The 21,925-nt window shown below is 39.0% G+C and overlaps 1 protein-coding gene across 1 annotated transcript in view; it reads right to left on the bottom strand.

Moving 5' to 3' along the window:
* Positions 1 to 5,886: 5,886 nt before the first annotated feature.
* Positions 5,887 to 21,925, bottom strand: part of PDE11A (phosphodiesterase 11A) — a gene marked incomplete at both ends in the record, with an annotated part of 121,549 nt that continues 105,510 nt past the window's right edge. Inside the window, 3 exons of the mRNA XM_079538828.1 lie at positions 5,887 to 6,048; positions 17,271 to 17,354; positions 19,265 to 19,339. Of these exons, the coding sequence (XP_079394954.1) occupies positions 5,887 to 6,048; positions 17,271 to 17,354; positions 19,265 to 19,339 (321 nt within the window). The remainder of the gene's footprint in view (positions 6,049 to 17,270; positions 17,355 to 19,264; positions 19,340 to 21,925) is intronic.

Raw genomic sequence — 21,925 nt, forward strand, 5'->3', positions numbered from 1 at the left:
CAGAACGAGATGGGTTTGCCATGGCTGCATCCTTGTTTTTCTAGCAGCTGTGACGCAAATGAGACCTTATGCCAGATAAAGAAATTGTATTATCTATATTTGCCTGCTTTCTGTTTTCCCCCTTGTGCTTTATCTTTTAAGCAGTAAACTGAAATGTTTAATAATAATATCCACATCAGCTAGAATAGATCTCTTGTCCTTAAAATACTACCTAGAGCTGAATATTTTCCTCAGTTCAGTATTTCCTGAAGCTGAGAAGAACTAAAAGTAAAATTAAATAAATTTACTGATATACATTTTTTCCAAATCTTTTTTTTTTTTTTTTTTTTTTTTAATAAATCTTCAGTAATAGCCTTAAGTATTTCTGAGCAGTTACACTGTAAGAGAAAGCCTTAAGTTAAACATGTAACCTTGGGACACAAGATGGGAAGTACTTTATTGATGCACTGTACTCTGTGAATATGGACTTTCCCTTTTACAATACATTAAGAGCTCAAATTTGTGAAAGCTGATGGAAGGATGTTTGTATCTTAATAGAATATGACAGCTCTCCTACTTCAAAGGAGTAGATCAAATATTTTCTTACTTTTCTGAAATTGCTTATTTCAGCAGTAATTTTTCCTTGGAGGGAAGTAGATATGGTGTTTCTATTGAGTAGTGCTACATCTGGTGTCACTGACTTGTACTAATGTATATGATTTCTATACAAGTAAATAGTTCTGTTGAGGTCTTTGGCCTGATCTGGTTTCTGGTCGTTCCCTAATAGTGCCAAGCGCAGCGGGTGAAGTTAGGTTTCTTCCCAGGAACGACTGCTGCAAGGTCATGTTTCAAAAGTTATATTTGAGCTGTTTGGTTCCATGTGTTTTCATTGTTCTTCTATTTGTGTGATTCACAAATCAATATATACAGCTCTGATTCATCCTGACGAGTCACTTTCAATGAAACAAACAAAAGTCAAAATCACAGGAACAATTAAGTGATTTATTTAATTATTTATTTTTAGAGAGAGCAATAAAACCAAATTGTTAATTTCAAAAACATGCTTTAAAAAGCTGAATCAGCGTTGTTTGATCTACTAAAGCAAAACAATGAGGGAAATGATCTTAAAATGCAGAAGGGAAAAAGGGGGCAAGGATATTTATTGTGCATTTTCAAAAGTAAGTAGGATGCACTTTCATTAGAAAGTGCACACACTGTTTGTGTGCATGTGTCTGTTGTTGCCCATACATGAAGGTTCAAAGCTCACAGTGGTACTCTCCATTCTACTGTAAGATGCAGTTTCCAACACGCTTATAAATTGGTAATTAAATATGAGATATTCTAAGAAAGAAAAGATATAGATCAATACACAGTACAGATTTCAATACTGTCACATTCAGATAATGAAAATCTCTCACTTCACCTGCTATTTACCTCAAATTCTGTTTTCTTAGAAACCATTCACACCATTTTACTATTGAAATAATCAGTTTCTTTGACAAAGCCAATGAAAAAAAGAAGTCTTACTCTTACATTTTCTTTCCCAGATCTTTCTAAGCATTGGAAGTGTCTACTAATATTTTACATGGCCTTAAAATAAACCTGTCTTAAAATTGCACTCAATGCGTAAACTGTCTGTAACTCCGATTGCTTAACTGTACGAAGGGAAAAATAAATATTTGGCCTGTAGACTGAAACACTCCCATTTTTCTATTAGGATCAATTAGTCTAAATATTACAAATTATCTTAGGCACTGCTGGTTGCAGTTTTCAAAAGCAGTTTGTGAATACTAGTACTGGCTTTTGCTGATAACTACAGGCACATTATGAAATAGCAGTGCACTATAAGGAGGAGCAATTAGCAAGGACACCAGTCCCAAGAATGCAGCTGCTATACCAAGGACATCATCTGAATGAATACCTGAGCTAAAAAGAAACGCACTCATCTACGCTCTAGTTATTTTCAGCAGGGTACTAAACATACTAATGACCTTCTCAGCAAGATCCCTGGTCTGGCAAAGGAGAGCAAGCTGGCTAAGACAGAGCTGCATGGGGAGTTACATGTCTGATTGCCACATTAGGCATCCAGATTAAACTTTCATGAGGTACTGTTGCCTAACCTTGTATGTGACACCAAACTGTCCTGCCAGAAGCAGCTGTCTAGGTCTTGATCGAGTTAGGAAGTTTTATTTTGCTTGTGGGTCCTAGGCTGGAAGGAAGGCCTGATCAGAGTTTTGGGGCAAACTGTCTTTTATGGCTAGTACCTCTTGGTTGTCTCATTCTCAGGAGGTGGGAAATCCTTCTGTCTGCTCCATAGGAGAGTCTCCAGTTCAAGTTCTCTGAGCCTTGAGCAGTACTTGGTTTCCTGGTGGGGTCGCAGAGTTGTACTGCTGGGCTCTTCTTTAACCTAGGAGGATGCACACTGGAGCCCCTCCTGAGCTCTTCTACCAATGCTTTTTTGCCTTGTGCAGCTCCCCAGGCATGAAGCAGGAACCATACAGCTGATTGTCCCATCTCCTCGATAAGCATGAGTAAAGGGCTTCAGCAGGAGGGCAGAAACAGGCTGCCCTTGTGCCTCCTCCTGGGGAGCAAGGTGCACCTGTAGTTTGAAGCTCGCTCTGAATCAAACAGGATCTGAATGCCAGGTATCTTACTGGTTGTCCTAGGTGATGCTATAGCGTTTAGATCTTTTCTTCCTTCTTGAGGAAGGGTTCATTTTGGTAAGCAGTCTCACAAGTGGGAATCCTGAGTGGAAATGCTGCCTGGCCTGAACTATTTTTGAAGACTGCATTAGAACTAAACTGAATCAGAGCACCTTTGAGGAGAATGCAGCTCCTATGGATGCACCTTGTGCTAACTCCACTTTAGCACTGTAGTTGCAAATTCTTGAGTCCCCGTTGCAGGCAAAATTGCCACTGACAGCAGGGGCAGAGAAGTTGAGGACTCCTCTGTCACTGAGCCATTGCATGTGGTGGGTATCTGCAGGGGGAGGCCAAGCAGCAATCTACCAGCACTGGCCTAGGTAACAGTGGGATCTCGGTCCTGCTTGCCTTTGTCCTCACCCTGCTGGCCCTGTGCTTTATATGCAACCATGGAGCCTATCTCATGCGTTGTGATCTTGTGCATTGGGCAGGGAAAGGAGGGGGAAAAAAAAAAAAAAGAATTCAGACTTCATAACCCCCAGTCATCTCATCTGTGCTGTATGTGTCTCAGGACAGTGTCAAAACTGACCAAATTGCTGGAAGAATGTTTTGGAGTCAGAGAGAATGAAAAGCAGATACAGTGTCTGCCTATAAAGCTTGTAAGCACTCATTAATAACTGTTTTCTATCCTTTTTAATATGAGAAACTTGGAATTTGATTCTTTTTTGCTTCCATGAAGAGTTTTTCTTTTCTCTCCAAAATGTGGATCTTTTGCTGATTCCTAAGCTGTATATATATTAAAAAAAAGCTTTTATAAAATTGATAATACTGAACTGTATAACTTTCAGACACCAAATTCTGCTCTGTGATATGCTGCTGTGACCCCCCTGATTTCAGCAGGGCTGCCTCATTTTGCCTGAGAACAATTTGATAAAGATCTAACTGTGCTCTCTCATTTTCTTCCTTGTGATGGAGGAACAGAACCATAACATTAGTCAGCACTTTCTGGATTTTGACCCACAATAGCCAAGCTACCCAAAGACAGGAGAAATAGATGGAGGCAATTACAAACAGTCACTTGATTGATGGTTGACATTGTTAGAGCTTCAGCTGGATGTCAGGTGGTGCGGTGCTGAATTCCCATCACTGCCGTGGGAGTTGCCATGGGCAACAGCGCATTGAAGCCAATAAAAAGGAGAGGAAACGAGGGGAAACTCAACCTTGGGGGAAGCTTCAGGATATGTGCTGTAAATTATGTTACACGTAGCAATATGCGATATCAAAATTCAGGAAAGCTCTGTGTACCAGCCAGCAGTACTGTGTCAGTTCCTGGTGTCTGCTTCCCCTATAAAGTATGCATTACAAGTTATACATGTCTTGCTGTTTACTATCCTGCATCTATCTTTATTCAGGAAAGAAAAAAACCTGGTAAAATAATAGCAGAAGCATTTCCATTTGATGTGTACATTCACTGCTGTGCATTCTGTATTTCTGCTCCTACGCAGCTTCACTGGATAGAGAAGGTGATGTGGTTCAGTTGCGTGGTAACAGGTTGGTTTGTAAGGCTACTGAAACTTCCACCTATTCCCCTGTACACGTGATTGGTAGCACAGAGGACTTTGGTTTTGTTTTGGGCTGTGTTTTTACTTAAGGGAGCGCTCAGCAGATTTGTTGTTTCTGTTTGACTGTCAGAGAGATGTCAGCTTTTCAAAGGTGCTAAGGACTCCTTTTCACAGGGAAGCAGGGAGGCTCTTTTTGGCATTCACTTGGTTGAGCCAGGTTCTGGCTTCTGTGAAGCTGGTGCCAGTTCAAGGTTATTCAATGAAGCAAACGAACACCATCACAGGTGTAAAATGTAGCCAAATTCAGCTTTAATTTTGGTTGCCAGACAAGCCTATATTCACTATGGCATTTTCAATGAGTACAAAGGCTTTTCTTCTCCCATGAATGGGAACTCTTAAGCACTGCAACATGACTCCTCTTGGGTCCCATCACGCAGCAGAGAAGGCATCCTCAGTTCAGATGCCATAGCTTTGCTGCACTAGTGATCTGTGCACTAATGGAAGCAGACCAACTTTCACATAGTATCAGTGTCATCACACAGAGCTGAACGCATTTGGTTTTGTGACCTATTGGTTTTGATTGAACTTTAAAGAACCCCTCTACCACAGATGTTTACGTGTGAGCCTAGCGCTGTGCTAGCTGTAATAACATCATCTTGAAGTGTACTGAGAGTACTGCAAGAAAAGTAAGAGGTAGTCAGTTCAGTATGATAATATTCTTTGACTTTACCATTTTAAAATATTCATTTCCACTGCAAATTATACTGGAGAGGTTCATCCATGGTCCAGTTTTCAATTTAATATAAACCTGAAGCATAAGGCAGCAGATTTCCTTTTTATTCTATATTCATTGAAGCCCATTACTTTTTCCCTTAGGGTACACTGTAAATTTAAAAAAAAAAAGTGCTAAAGGTGTATTTAAAAAAAAAAAAAACAAAAAACAAAAAAAACAAAACCCAACCTCTAAAATTAGCATGCAGTATTTTGTTTTAATGCAAGCTTCCCCTTGCTGAGAAATTTACTGCATTGTTAATATGAATTTCTCAGGGAAGCAGGGACAGATTGGTATTTTTAAAGATAATAAAGTTTGTTTTTAAATGTAGCAAAGGTAGGCAATTCTAAAGGCCCTGATCAATCACTAAGAAGCGTTGTTGTAAAAAAATACTTCTTTAGAATACAAAGCAGGCTTCTCAGAACATCTAGGCATAAAAGAGGAAGGAAGAGAGGAACATCACAAAAGCAGGCATAATGGATTCATAACTGTACTGAAGAGATGCAAAACAACAATGCAATTACATACTATTGTGTTTTCCTGCAGCTCCTTGCATATGAATTGACCACCTCATATTGCAGTTCTGCTCTGTATTATTAATTTTATTAAGTTGTGAGTTCTTATATTTCAGTCTGTTGTCAGTTTTACAGATTTTTTTATGGTAGCAGCTGAAACGTAGCAGAGCTGAATGAATGTTTCTTGTGCTAAGTCGTTCTTGTCGCTTTGGAAACCAGTGTAATCTCGCTGCAGGCCTTCCCTTCAGAAGGGAAGTAATAGCAAACCAGGCTGCCATCAAGATACCATCCGATCAATTAAGCATATCTGTGAAAATGTTTCTTTAAAAAATAAATAAATAAATAAATGGTGTGCCAAAGCTTTTGAAATCCTTTCAGACGGCTTTTATCATAAATAGACACTGACATTTGCAGGCTTAATTTATGTCTTTGAGAGACATGGTAAAGGTAGAGGAAAAGGAGGATGAGGATGCTGCCTGAGAAGGAAGTCTTTGTTGGTGCAACTCCTCCCATTTACCTCTATTTACTGCCACAGAGTCCAGCATAGGCTTCAGTTTCACATTCAGCTTCACAAGACACTGGATAAAAATAGAGAGGAAAAAAGTTAGTATTTCCAGTCTGCTGATGGATGGTCCAGGGAGTTACATGATAAAAGGAACCTGATCTGCACTGTGCCCTCACCCTTCTCACCTCCAGTTGTAAATTCTTTGTAGGTAAAGTTTTTCATTTCGTTTGGGATTTCTTTATCTTATACTCATTTGACCCGAGGCTTTAAGTAATCCACCAAAAATGTCAAAAAAACAAACAAAAAGAACACCACATATAGTGGCAAAACTGCTGTTCAACTACTTTGGCTTTCTTGTAGGCCTTGAAGATGGTCCTTCTGAAGCATCCCCAGTGTCTGGGGCTTCCTGCTTGCTGCCTATGAACTAGTGAGAAGGCAAGGAGTTTTGTTGTTGGTTTTTTTTTTTTTTTTCTCTGCTTTAAATAGCAGGTTTAACAACAGCTAGTTTAAATGGCCCCCAGAGCCCACACACCACTAAGAACTGAATGTTTTATTGCTAGCTTGCAAACCGTGTAGTTTGGCTAGCTATTGAAGTAAGTCTTGGTAAATTTTTAATTGAGCTATTATATGATAATTAAGGGTTAATGGTCTGATCTTAAGATGTGCTGAAAAAGTGCAATTTCAGTTGACTTCAGTAGGAAATATGAATGCTCAGCACTTCTATAAAATCATGCTGTGAGTAAGTAGCTGATTTGTGTGGAAGTTAAAGCAAATTTAATTAAAATTATTTGCTGAGAGTGTGGTGAGGACCTATGCAACCTTGGGCCTGGAGTAAGAGGCAAAGCTGACAGTGGTCTCTGCCACGGACAGTACTGCTCTCTGGTGGCATTCATGCTATTTTTGGGATGGCTGTGCGTGAGTAACACTCCTATCACCAGACCTCACGGTTCCCTCTTTTGAGCACCATATTCCAGACTGTTATGTATTCCCCAAACCTGGTTTAATTGAATCAAAAATGGAGGGGAGTAATGCATGCTAGACCTCTCTAAGGATCTCACTGCTGTTGTCCTTGATGCCTGCACTGCCTCTGCCAACACTGCAGGCATTCTCATTTTGATGGCAACTTAGCAGATCCTTTCTGTGCGTGTGCAAAGCTAGCATCCATCTCCTAAGCTTGCTGGTAGGAGACGACAAGCCTCCGCTGTGCATGTCTGCATCTCGCCCCACAACCAAGGGTGCCAGGAGGACTGTGGGTGCCTGAGATGCTGAAGCCAACTGGCTATGCACTGCCTGCAGCCATAGACACCCAAAGCCCTAGGAGACCAGAAGCAGTATATCTCTCTACAGCTACCTGAAAGAAGATTGTGGAGAGCTGTGAGTTGTTCTCTCCTCCGGCATAACTAGTGATAAGATGAAAGGGAATAGCCTCAAGTTGTGCCACAGGAGGTTCAGGCTGGATATTAGGAAAAATGTCTTCTCTGAAAGAGTGGTGAGGTATTGGAACACGCTGCCCAGGCAGGTGATTGAGTCGCCTTCCCTGGAGGTGCTCAAGAAATGTTTAGATGTTGTACTAAAGGACATGGTTTAGTGGTGGAAATACTGCTGATTGGTGGATGGATGGACTGGATGATCTTGGAGGTGTTTTCCAACCTTGATGATTCTATGATTCTAAGCAGCTGCACCCCATAATCACTGAATCTTATGAGCTGTAAAGTCCGAAAATAAATTGTTTGTTAGAAATGTATGCATAACCAGATAAATAACCAGAATGGTTAACTAATAACATTAACTGTGATGAAAATAAGTCAAGAGGAATATTTTAGAAGGAATAAACCATGTCTTTGATATTCGGTTTTACCACAGTACAAGCAATTAATTCTATGGAATGCTGACAAAATATATAGTGTAATTTTAAAAAACTTTATTTTGTTCTACACTAATTTAGATTAGGGCTACTCAAAAGTGCAGATTTTGCACTTACTCCATGAAATATCTTTATTCAGACATTGATTTGATGTTCAAACCACTGCTTCTGGATTTAGTATCCTTTCACTTCAAGACTCTTTCATTCTGATCTAGTCTTTTAATTAAACCAACTACTATAATTCCTATGGAAATTAGCTTTTATTTTTCTTCCAGTTACCAAAGCATTTCAGTAGGACTTTTCTGGTACAAAGTACACAAATTGGATTTTACTTCTGCTTGAGATGTAATTAAAAACTCATTTGATTGCTATATTTCTGGCTCTGTTTTAATTATTAAACGCCAGTAATCAATTTTCTTTTATGAAGCTTTTGGGAAATTATCTCAAAAGCAACACATTTCTCTCCCTTCTGGCAGGTTCTTGACCATTTACTGAATTACATTCAGAGCACCTGCTCCTGATCTGGATTAAATCACCAATTTATTCCTAAAGCTATTTAGGTTTATTTGGCTGTAACCTAGTCAGGGTTTTCTGCCTCCTGGCTGCACTTTTTACTTTCGATTTTATTGCACAAAAGCCTCTTGATGTACTGCTCTTCCATGCCTCTATTTTTGATGCATGCCTTGTACAAACTGCTTTGCTAGTGATCTGTCTAATTTGCTACTCAGCTTCTTAGGCCCAATTTATTCTTCACTTCAATATGAAGAGGTTTGGTCTTCAACAGCTGTCTGACATAGGATACTTCCAAATAATGCTGAAGCTTTGGAAATGGCCCTTTTCCTCAATTCTCTGTGGTGCAGCAGGTGGGCTGCGGGACAAATCCAGAGTCCCTGTCCCCTGCCTGCAGGCATTCCTTCCTGTGCAGTGCAGCTGCCTTGCTACACAGAGATCGGTGTGGGATTGGAAACCTTCCCATTTCACCCCCTTTCCTGTAATAGCTGCTCATTATCACAGGTTGATAAAGCATGCTGGGAGAGCAGTCCCACCAGTGGCTCCCATTCCAGCACTAGGAAAAGCTAAATAGATTTGCAGTCCTCTTCTGTAGGCATGCATTACCTCAGGTATGTAACTAAGCTGTTTCTCAGAAAGTTATTGTATAGCACTGACTTTTTCTACCACCTTCAGTGATATAGGCAACTTTTGTGACTATGTACTGCTTGTAGATCATCTGGCTCCAGGGTGGTGGGGACAGAGGACTGCATCAGCATCTGCTTCATCTCTGGAAAACACATTGTTTGAACTAGCCAGGATGCAGCATAGATGTGGCTGAAAGCTAACTATTGCTTACACAAATACAACACTGTTGTGCTCTTTGAGTCATATGGCATCATTTTAAGGGGGAACATAGCATGCCCCAGCTTACAAACACTGCAGTACCTCCAGAGTATTGTTTTATTTATTTATTTAGGTTCTCGCCCAAATATTGACCAGTTGTTTAACTTGCGCGCTTTGACAAGATTATGACTCGTGGAAGTATGGCTGTGGGTCTAATATTTGTAAAGTGAGTTTATGGAATAAGACCATATAAATTCAGTTTTATGACTGAGCACATATCAAAAAGTTATAGGTCGCAGCGTTCACTCTGCTTTGGAACCCAGTGGTTTCTAATGAATCACTTTTATTATGTAGGCAGTTTCTGAGTTGGAAGGGAGGACTAGTGACCGAGGAGCCACAGGGATAAATTCAGACCTCGTGTATAAGCACATGAAGCATTGCTGAAGTCAAGAGAGTAGTGACCAGTTACAGCAAAGCTGAATTGGACTCCTGAGTTTTGCTGAAGTGGCTTTCATGTAAGAATATGTAGGCCAAAGGTGAGCCATCTATCTGAAAATCCTTGAACTTCAGAATAGTTCAGATAAAAGGGAACCTGCACTGCAGTCATCCAAAGATTTGATCCTTATGATATACTTGATGGAAGATGTTTTGAAAAACCAAAAGCATTTCTGCACACAAGCCTGTGTACTGAAATCAAAGAAGACAGATAAAATTCTACCTTCTGTAGGCAGCATGTAGAAGATACAATATAAAGAAGCATCAGAGATTAAGTTCTGTGAACCTTTTGATGTTGTGTGTGTGACTTAATTATTTGCCCCACTGATTCAGTCATACGTTTTCATTGGGTTCCAGATGAAATAGATGACAGTACTGTATTTGAGAGGAGGTTTAATTGATTGTCCAGTGGTGTGATGTGCAGCGTACTTCAGGGAGGGAAATAGATACAGAGTTCTTCAGGTAGCAAACTGTACTCTGACTACTATCAATACTTTGCTGTCAAAGGGGAGAGTAATATTGAGGGACTGGGTACCTACTGAAGTAGCTTGACAGATGTGTTGCTATAGTTGCAAATGATTCACATGTTCATAATAATTTGAGGTTTTACTCAGAAGAGTTACAGTTCCGTAAATAACTTGTTTGGCTCTGCTCTTTAAGGTTTTGGTTCTGCATCTGAAGCATGCAAAATACAAAATGTTTCTACCCCTTCTCCTTTCAACATTTTAACCAAGCAGCCAATCAGTGCCTTCTGCCTTACTATCAAATGGATTTTGAAAAACTTTTCAAACCGTATCAATCTCATATCCTCATTTAGTTCTTTGAATTTGCCCTCAGCTGGGAATTCTGCAGGCAACTGTGATTCTGTTGTGTTAAACACTTACTTGAAGTGTCTCATCCATCATCATTTCTAGTCCTTTTCTGATGCAATGTAGTTTGTGCTTCATCTTTCTTGAAAACTGAATGGCTGTTAAATTATCCATTTATCTTCTTTCAGATTTGCTGTACAATTTGAGTTCCCTCTATCTGCTGTCTCTTCTACCTTATCTGCCAACATTTTGGTTTACTTCCTCAAATCTGTATGTGCATTTCCATACGTGACTGCCTGTCCTTCGCAAAACATTGGGCAGATAATCCTAAGTAAAACAGCAACACAAACTGCAGTGTTATGAATTACTCAATTTTCTCACAGATCGTGGTGAAAGCCTTTCATGAAGCCTAGTTTCACTGAAGCCGATGGCAAATACTCATTCTTCTGTATCTCTCAAATGCTCAGTTGATGATTTGCTCTTTCAGTTGAGGTATTTTGGTATCAGATGACTTAGAAGTAATTTGAGGTGCTTTCTGAAGAGAAATATGTTTTCTCTCTTTCTTCTTCCAAGCAATTTGGGAAAAATTATAAATTCCTGAAGTTGCCAACAGCAATTAATTACTGGAAGTTGTTATATAGTCAGAGTACCTGAGTTTTCTGAAAAGTCCAAGTGCCTTCATTTCAGGTGGCCTCACTTAGGTTCATTATTAGCAAACAAGCAGTAGGGCAACAAATGTGCTGAACCCAACCAAGCTGCTATTTCCGGACTACAGAGAGTAAGAAAGTCTCCTTTCCCTGGGACAAACCCTTATCCCTGAAACAATCCTTAGCTACCAGCTCCTGCCAGCACTGGCGTTTGGCACAATTTGCCTGATTAAATTTCCTCTGAAGCAGATTTCTCACAAACATAGCAGAATATGCTGCACCTGCTCTTTCTTGGATAATCTTACCCCCTGGATTGCAACAGAGAGAGGCTAATTTAATCTGCCAATGTCTGTGCAGCCTCAGTCCATAGCATATCACAGTCTGCATCCTAAGCCTACCTACTTTACAAATTCTTGTCAGCCAGGGAGTCCCAGGAAGCAGGGATGCATTATTCTCACTCTGTGTCCAAGTCAAGCATCAGATGTTAGCCCGGCTGGAAGTGTGCATTTTCATGCACAAATTCATCAAATTTCTTTCTGTTAACACGCTTTTCTCAGCAGCTTAGACCTAATTTCCTAAACCCACTCTTTCTGTTGTTGTTGTTACAATAGTTCTCAGTAACTAGGGTACACGTTTTGGTGAATGCCTGTCTATTGCTCCTAGTGAACAGCTTCCTACCACTGCTACCATTTCCTCACGACTAAATGCAAACAAATAGAACAATGGCACTCTGAATTTTGTGCCAACAGCTTCAGTTTGAGGTGAGTGCCAGGTACAGCAAGCCATTACCAAAATGTTCCTACAGATAAGATCTTCCCTGTTTTATATTTATATATATATATATATATATTATATATAATATATATATAATAATAATATATTATATATATATTATTTATATATATATATAAAAATTATATATCTGTGTTTGTGTATATATATTTTTTATATAAATATATATACACACAGATATACACAGATATATATACACACAGATAATTTTTAAAAAAAATGTCTTAGTTGTGACTATGCAGAGAGGACATTGGAACTGAAACAGCTTTGGCTACATCCAGAGACTCTTGCCTGAGTAAGGTCTAAGTCATACCATACAATCCATCCTGGACTTCTAGAGGAATGGTCCAAACCTTGAATTTCTTATGATATTTCCTTATGTAAAATTTTCATTGAGAGTCTGAGGGAAAAATACAGTCTTAGTAAATGAGGAAGGGCTGTATCAGGACATGGCAGTATAAGAGTGATTCCTAAAGCATATCTTTCCTTCTCTTCTGCAAAAGAATATTGAAATATTAATCTCTTGCCTGCTAGTTGTAAGTAGAGTATAAACTTTTGGGGAAAAAAAAAAAAATCAATTTTTTGAACTGGAGAAATTAAAGCATGGACATTGGAGACTTCTGTACTTTTTTTTTTTTTTTTTGCAGAAGCTCTACTGATACTACCCTGTGCCTTTAATGTCTGCTAATGAGTAGAATAAATGTTTCTTGCAGTTACATCACCATTGGGGAATTACCCAAAAGATGGATTTAATTACAAGGCCAGACTGTAGGAAGATAGGCATATCCACTGTGTGTGCCGTTGTAAAGTTGTAGACAAAGCAATTAGACTTCTTGCCGAGTGCATCAGTGTGATAAGGGTAGGCTTTGTCCTTCCACATGAAGTCTAGTACATTTAAAGTACTTGCTAAAATAAATAAATATTTCTGCTCTTTCTTGATTTTTCCCTAGAATCTAGAATGAAGTAATGCAAATTTAATTTTGTATATGCTATTATGTGTTAAAAGCTCTCCTTACCCAAGAAAATCTTGAATAGCACTAAAAATAGCACTGAAATGGAGCAGCTCAACTGAGCAGGGAGGTAGAGGTGAGCAGGGCAACCTCAGGCACGCATAAGTTGTATAAGCCATGAGCTTCTTTATCTTCCACAAAGACATCTCCCTTAAATTTAAATAGCTGCTGTCATCGTCACTGACTACCTGACTATGTATTTATCTGCCTAGAAGCAGAGTGCATGGCCTTTGGCCCTGCTATTCATAGCATTACTGTCTCTGCCTAACAATGCTGTGAACAGAGCCGGGCTGCTCTTAGTGTCTTTTCTTTGAAGTGAATCACTAATGCTTTGATGTTGTTTGTGAGGAAAAATAATGATTAAAAAGAGTAAGATCGTCACTATCCTGCTCCATCTGTTCCCCACAGAGAAATCTAATCTGAGTCAGAAAAAATCTGCAACTGGTCCTGCATTAGGTGTGCACAAGCCATAGAGTTGAGGGCAGGAATCTGTTGGTGTTGAAACTCTTAGTATCTTTACAAGAGGTTCAGGGAAGTAATTTGTCTTAATGATTGAAATGCTGTACATCTTACAAGAACGTTTATGTCCAAATAGGTACAGAGTGCTTTCTCAGTACAGTGAATGCAGCTGTCAGTGTAACCACAGTGTTTTATTTTCAGTGGGATATCTTAGATTTTCTGCTTGAGTTGCATGTGATTCCCCTTTATACCGTGTTCTGTGGGAAAAAAGGGGATGATTACTTCATATTGAAGCTACATTAGTGTATTTGAAATGCTCTACAGATCATAGAAATGTATTGTTCCTTACAAATGATTATTCTAATATGCTTGTTTCTCATCTGTCTACTGACAATGCTTTCTTTGCTAACATTTTTGAATGAAGAGCAAATGTGATGCAGTAAAGCATAACTAAAGCCCCTAAAATCAGAACTTCAGAGTAAACGTGTGGCAGTTCTGCTATTCAAGGCAAAAACTTTACTGTCAAATAAAAATACTCTGATCACTGCGGTAGCAAAAAAGTAAATTCAATAAAATTATAATGTCCCAAGTGTAATAAAAAGCAATGAACAAAAAATTGGGAAGCTTTTATCTTCACAGTCCTTTGATACACAGTATAGAGGAAACAGATTTTATTACTGTGGCACTTTGATACTGGAGGTGGCCTAATTCCCAAGTCAAGCAGCATTTGTGGGGCAGTGAGGGAGCAGAGCCACAGCTTACCTTGTGCCAAGAGCAGAGTCATGCTTACAGAGCAAACACAAAAAGGTTTTGATTTAGACGCTCTGATATGGGAAATCTGTATATAATTTTTTTTAATATCCCAGTTATTATGTATCTACATATATTCATCTTCAAGCTCCACATTAACTTATAAAGCACATTTTGTAGACCTTTTCATGATGGCTAGCAGAAGGTTCACAGATCTTGAGGAATTGCTAGTTGCTTTTAAAACTTCTTACCAAAAAAATACCCCAAAAATCAGAATAGTTCCAGCCAGGTGAGCAAAGGTATAAATCTCCTTGTGTGTGTATGCACTGCTGTGACACCCATCTCCCTGTTGAAGGAGGCTTAATCATCCTTCTCTTGGGAGAAAAACTGCACCTCAAAGTTGAGAGCTGTTGTGAGGAAAGGCAGAAAAGCGAGTAGATGCATACAGAGGAGGCTGATAGTGCCAAATCTCCCCAGAAGACTGATAAAGTCCCAAAGAATCTTTCAAGAAAGGAGGAGAAAAGCATAAGGCGGGGGGAGGCCACAACTCTCTATAAAGCTCTATAAAGTATACTAAAGGTTGTAATTATCAAATGTTCTCTGTAGGCACTCTGGTATATGACTAAACTCATAAGCCTGGACTGTGGACAAGGTGCAGTTTGTTGCAGCACAGCCAATGCCATCAGAGTGCTCATGTAAGTCTGGGTAATGAAGTTCCTTCTATATTGCATGCTTCAAAAATCCAGAGCTGCCAAGAATAGTTTACTCTTAGGACTACGTTAGGGGCCTCCACTGATCTTGTCAAAGCAAAAAACTCCAATCTGACTTCAGTGGGAGTTCCCAGCATTTGCAGACAGTTGAGACCACTTTTGCTATCTGAGTGTCAAGTAAAATGGAGCACAGCATTAGTCCTGCCTTAGCAGCTGTATGAGCTGTATGAGCTGTATGAGCTGTATGAGCTGTATGAGCTGTATGAGCTGTATGAGCTGTATGAGCTGTATGAGCTGTATGAGCTGTATGAGCTGTATGAGCTGTATGAGCTGTATGAGCTGTATGAGCTGTATGAGCTGTATGAGCTGTATGAGCTGTATGAGCTGTATGAGCTGTATGAGCTGTATGAGCTGTATGCATGCGTTTCCCTGCAGAGCTCTCTTTAGGCCTCTGGACACCAGGATGTGTCCAGATAGATCCAGGACTTCATCACTTGCATGAAGTAATTATATGCAAAAGCCTTGAGTTTGTTCTTTATGGCTTAATGTTGTAATTTTGGTATCAAAACAAGTGTCAAATGTTTTGCTTATAAAAGCTTTGTGCTAGTGAGCTATATGTACTGCTAAGTACTGCTAAGATTTTACTAATTTGTCAGCTGCCACTCTGCCTCTTTATGTTGCACTTGTAATGATGTAACCCATTCTGTCCCCACATGCAGTCCCAACAACAGATTATAGAGGCTAGGATTTTAAAAAACATGTTTAGAAAGGAAAAAATAAATTAGAATCTAGGACTTTGTCATAGTTAGAGTGTGCTCAGGCAGCCCTAACCAGAAGATTTAGAATGCCTGACTACACTGCTGATGTGATGTATATTGAGGTTTGATTAAGCTGGCTATGAAAATTAAAATTTGACTACACGTTCAAGAGAGAATCTCCTGCAGTGTGATACTGTGACATCAAGTTTTCTGTTTACCCCTAAGGCTGGTGCTGCAATGACTTCCAGGTTTGATGGTGTCTCCTTTTTAAGTTGTTGAGCAGCAGGCTAATAGCTGCACAGCATGATACGAAGACAGCAGAAAACAGGGAAATCAGTTGTGAATATATTCTCCAGAGATCTCCTGCTAAGATGGAGCTAACTAACCAGAGCATTAGCACTCAGATCTAGTCTTCTCATGCAGAGGATGGTCTGATGATCAGTTTTTCCTCCTTTATTGTACTTTTTCAGATCATGAATTATGAATTCTGATATAATATGCATTCTAGTGTAATATGAACTATTATATTGAAGGGAACATTGTTTTTAAAGAGTTTTTCTCCAGTGTCAGTTCTCCCTACCTGTTGGTGTCAAAGACAAGGTTAGTATTTAAAAAAATATAACTTTCTATGGGTCTCCTGTGCTTGCCTTCTCTTAATTGGTTGAAACCTATGGATTTACAGTTTATTTTATACTGATAAAGACTGACATGAGAAAGAAACAGGATTTCCTGTCAAAGTATTAGCCCACCTCACATTCTTGCTGTCACACAACTGGGGTTGCCTTTGCTACTGGCCAGCCCCTTCTTTAGTGGCAATCTCAAATGCCATGAGGTAGAGTGGGTAGGAAGCGCATCATCTTTCTTAATAAAATGGAAGGTGGTCTCTGTGGTTTCAGCATGTAGGAAAATTCTGGCTGACACAGTTATTGATGGTTAAGTTTCTATAGTGTCATTTTCCATTTATCATTCTGCCTGTGTAGCTCTGCTTTCTGTGCAGATAAGAGAGAATAAGTTGAAATGGTGAAGTTCATGTTACACACAAGTTAAATTCCAAAGCTAGTTTAATCCGATGAGAGAAACATTATTCAGAGCCCAACCAAGTAGTACTTGAGCATTTATACCATATACCAAACATCCAAGCAACCTGTACAGAAACATTTAAAAGATTAAGCTCCCAGTTAAACAGCACATAGGTTAAACTACAAATCACTTGTCATTGACCTTAAAGGCTTGGCCTAGGGAGTCCTTCAACAATTTGAAAAGGAACCAGAAGGGAGTGCGAAGGCTCAGCCCTGAGTATCGCCTGGATCACCTGCATTTGGATGTGTTCCCAGGCACAGGGCTGACAGCAGCACATGGTGAGTCCATCCCATCAGCACCACCCTGCTGAGCACTACACACCTTGCCACAACAAGAATCAGTTTGTCTCAAACAAAATGAACAGTTACCTTAACAGCTTTCATAACTCAGAGAGAAATTATATTTACAGATAAAACTGTCTTCAGGGAAACTGAAGATTTCTGCATAGAGTTCAGTCTCTTGTTAAACGCAAAGAGAGATAAAGCATTCCTGGGGCCTTCAAGGCTGCACAGTAAGCAAACTCTTTTCCTTAGAGAGGCAAGAACAATCTTCTCTGGGCTCTACAGGAGCAGTAAGTAAAAATTACCTCATACAATGGCATGCAGATGCTATCAATCCACTCGAGCTGCAACCTGGGTAGTTCATCTTTCCTGTTCCGATCAAAAATGGCCTGAATCGAGAAGGGAACAAAACTGTCATGGTTTATTACACCAGAGTATTTTACAGGCATATCATCCAGTGCTTCAGAGCCATGATCAAATTGTTACAACCAGAACATTTTGTAAACCATAGTCAGTCTTTGCAATCTTTCTTATTGCTTTGTCTGGCATGAAAAACAAACTGTTTATTTTGATTTCTGTTTCTAAATTTGTAGGGTGAATGTATTTGACTTTTATAAGTCTATAACGTAAAATAAATGTTCTGCGGTTGGTGTTGAGATGGAAAGAAACCTCCTGTAGAGATGTAAAGTGGATACCTTTGAGCAGATTTTTTTTCTTTTCTCACATGAGGTCTGAGCTGGCTCCCTCCCAACTACAGACTCTTTTTGGAAAACCAGCCATGGCCATGAAGCCAAAGCACGGGGAGTCAACAGACCAGTCTGGGGAATAGTTATTAATTTATTCTTCTGGAAACATCCTAATTCAGTGACCTTCTACACTCCATAGAGAGTAAGTTAGAGAGACCTAAGCTGATGTTTAAGAGGCACAATTATTGGTTGTACTGCTCTATGAAAGGAAATGGAAGAAAATGAATTCTCAAGGGTTTGAATGTGAGTTTCCTCTGTACCCTGTTGGAGATCACTTAGTCCAGCAGCTTTTCCTTCTACAGAATCTTAATCCTCCTTCTAGTGGCTCATCCATACCATTCACTGAATTTCTTCTTTTATTCTCTGAAAATCCCAAATTTGAAATCTTTCTGGTGTTTCATTAGAAAGTCTGTTCTTATTCTAGGCTCATCTGCCCCCAGCTTGATGTCTCCTCAGAAAACTTAGTTTCCTTCTTTCCCTTCACACCATCTCTAGGCTATACATATGAAGTACTTGGCTGACTTCTAGCTGTGTCCTTCTCTTTCTGACATACAGTTATCACACAGAATATCTAAGTAAGACATGGAGCTAAGATTTGAGGATTTAGTCTTAATTGAGAATCTTGTGTGTGATCTTTGAAAACTCTATTTCCTGTTAAAATCATTTGGAATAATACTGCCCTTTTCAGATCTTTCCAAGGGCAATGCAATAAAAAGACCCTTGAGATACAAGAGAAGATAAGATCATATTATCTTGCTGACTAAAACTTCTCCATCTGAACATTTTCTGCAAGCTTTTTAACCTTTATTTCATTACATCACCACAGGTAGTATGCTCATGTGCCAGTTATCAAACAGAGAACAAATCTGAGACACCAGAATGAGTATTTTTAGAAGCAACAGCACCTGGCTTGTAAGTTAGATTCTTTTCAAGACTTCCTTGTTTCCTTCAGATAATGGCTTGTAAATGGTTTGAAGTAAAGTTTTTTGTTTCCTTCAGATAATGGCTTGTAAATGGTTTGAAGTATTTAACCTGAATAATGCTCTCTCTTCAATTCACTCACTGAACATTTCAACGATCTTTTTTTCTTCTTCATTCTTGTTTGACACTTATACCCATCTGCCTATATTCCAGTTAATGTAACCTTTCAATCCGTGTTGTATTTGGTTACTTAGCCACAGAAATGCTTTTCCGTATTTAATATATCAAATAACGCATAGCAGACAGCAGCAGCTTAATTTCCATAAGCATATCGTCATTTTATTTGAATTCATCTATTAAAAATAATACCTGTTGCCTAAAAAATTGAATGACAGAATAAACCTGCGAGAAGGTAAAGAAAATGGAGATGGGTTCAAAGGAAAAGTGACTCTGTTGCCTATACTGCTTTTTATGTGTGGCTTTCAGTGCACCTCCTTATTGGAGAGAGCTTTTGTTTTATACAAAGATATTTATTTCCATACCAAAATGCAGTCGTTGTTGTTTTTTCCAAGAATCCAATTTTATTTTCTTATCCTATTTAAATAAATATTTCAGAAGTGATAAATACTTACTGAAGGAATGAGTTTCAGTTCAGATCTTTCTCTATCTCCTTGTTCAAAAAACTCACTGGTTACCAGCTCAGCTGCCTAAAATACAAATCACAATAAACTTTAGAGGACTCGTAACATAACTTTTAGGGTACTAAGTTTCTGCTTATACCATGACTTCAGCCTGTGCTTTGCTGTAAAGAAGTTAATAGCCCTAGTTGCATGACTGGTGTCAGGCACATGTTTGTATACTTTTCGGAGTGGGGCACAGAAGTGGATATAAATAGCCAAAACCAGAAAGAGTCATGTTTATCACTTTTGAAAAAGGAATCAACTGGGGAAAGACACTGCAGTGTGGAGGCAGCACTCTGTAGTTGTGTGCAATTTAGTCAAGTATTGAGAACAGAATAGAAAATGATAGCTTCTTGTTGGCACACATAATTATGTCTGTAAAAGTGCTTTGTAAAATATGTAAGAGCTCTTGGGGTATTTACAGGCTGTTGCCCTGTATAAAGAACTTCACTTGTCAAACAAACCTAATTAACCAGTAACCTCTGTTGTCGTAATTTAATATAAAATCATTAAGTTTTTTTCCCCACTAGACTTATTCTTTTTTTTCTTTTTCCCCCCACAACTGTCATCACTACAGTACATATGAGCTCAGACTACGATTACCATATTGAATCCAAAGCAACACATGGCAGGTTGAAGTTGGAATGTGCCTTTCTGATTTTTGTGAACGAAGATTGTTATTCTACTCAGCATAGAATATTCAGCATAGAATCTCAGAAGTACATGAAATTTAATAACAAAATTAATAGGAATTTTAAGAAACCAAACACTGAACAATTTTGATATAACAGCCCTTTCTGAACGCAAGGCTTAGAAAGTCAGCACAAGTGACACATGAGATACTGAAGAAAAAAAAAGGAAACTTACTGAAATCAGAATTCAGTTCCTAAAATTCCTGTCATGCCTGCTTATAGTTTTCAAGTGATTTTGAGGTAAGACATGATTTCATAACACCACAGCATAACAAGGTGAACGAAGAGAACCTGCGCTTTATAAGTCCCAACATTTCTTGATCTAGCAATTGCACAGTATCTAACATACACAAATCCTGAGCTTGCTAAACTTGAAATAGGGAGTACCAAAATAAATTGCAAATAGGTGAAGTGGTGTTATAAAGAACTCTTAAATCTTGAGCCAGGCTATCACGCAGTTTGGAACTTTATAACGTATGTAATCCCAGTACACTAATAAAATTTTGGATCAATGCTCCAGACAGAGGAATAATTTAACAACTTAACAGCAATTAAGTGTTTGCCAAGTGCACTGCATAAAAATAATCAAGATGTAGTCTCATCCCTGTCTCACTGCTATTCTGATCACATTTCTCCTTGTGTCCCTTTCCCTCTTCTATCTGTTCTCTCTTCCTAATATTTTTCTTCATACATTTCATCTTTATTTGTTTATGCATATACTTCAGTTTCTTTCTCCCTTGCTTTTCATATTTTTTTCCTTTACGTACACTTGAGGTCCAACTATTGCTTCTACTTTTCTTCTGTGCACTGATTAGCTTCTCTGCTCAACCAGCTAATATTTCACTCAGGGTTTTTCAATACTAAGTAAACCTGTACACCAGGCTTCAGGGGAATTTTCAAGTGCAAACCTCAAAAATGATAAAAATAAAGAACACAGTGCCAGAACGTTGAACACCATAACACAAAGATTCACAGCATGGGAAACAGACCCTCCCTGATATTTTGGCTGTCAAGGAGAATTGAGAAGCTCACAGGGGTAAAGAGGAAAAGTGAGGAGAATTTGCACAAATTACAGCAGTGGCTAAGTGGCACTTTCAGGGCTTGTGACTTATTTTCCTACTGCAGAATAAGAGCAAATTCCCTGATTTCTTGTGGTGGTCACATTCTGGACAAGAAGAGATAATAGTCTTAAATTGTTCTAGTCTGCTTATAAAAGCAAAAAAGAAAGACTCATTAGACAAAACTGCAAACTGAGCTGAAGCCCTCACTTCATTAACGCTTCTTTACTGGGTTAACGTGTGCATGTTATTTTGGTACTGCTGTAGAGGAGCACAAGTCCCTTCCCTTTCATCTCCCGTTACATTCTGTGTCCCTATTCAAGAAATCTGGCTGCTCCTACCTTGATAGCTAGCTCACTTGTCCAGCTTCTCATCTTCAGCTCATCTTTTTAGCTGTCACTTTCACATTAAGCCTGTCAAATTCACTGCAGCTGCTCACCTACACCCGGTTGTGCTGATATATTTCCTATCTGCTTCATTATGTCGCATATTCCTCCAAAACCCTATCTCACTACCCAACCTGCTGCTAACTTGTTCTGGACTTCAACGAGGGACAGAGAATTACTAGTATGGGAAAGAAGAAATATTAATGAAGGGGGCAAATTATGAGATGTCTAGAAGAGGGAAAATTGTACGGTAAAGGACAAGACCATTAGAACAAGCATTTGTTTAGTAAGCCAGACACTTGCTTACGTGTGTTATAATTATTAGCTGTAGTCAGCATTTGGACCTGAGTTTTATGTATATATTTCTACTGGGCCTACTCAGCAGCAAAAGCCTGAATCTTTCTTTGTCTCTAAGTACAGAATGCTAAAAACATTGCCATGCTACACTTGTAGGTTTTTTCCCCTCCCAAAGTTGAT

This window comes from Tetrao urogallus (genome assembly GCF_951394365.1).
Source record: "Tetrao urogallus genome assembly, chromosome: 8".
Lineage (NCBI taxonomy): Eukaryota > Metazoa > Chordata > Aves > Galliformes > Phasianidae > Tetrao > Tetrao urogallus.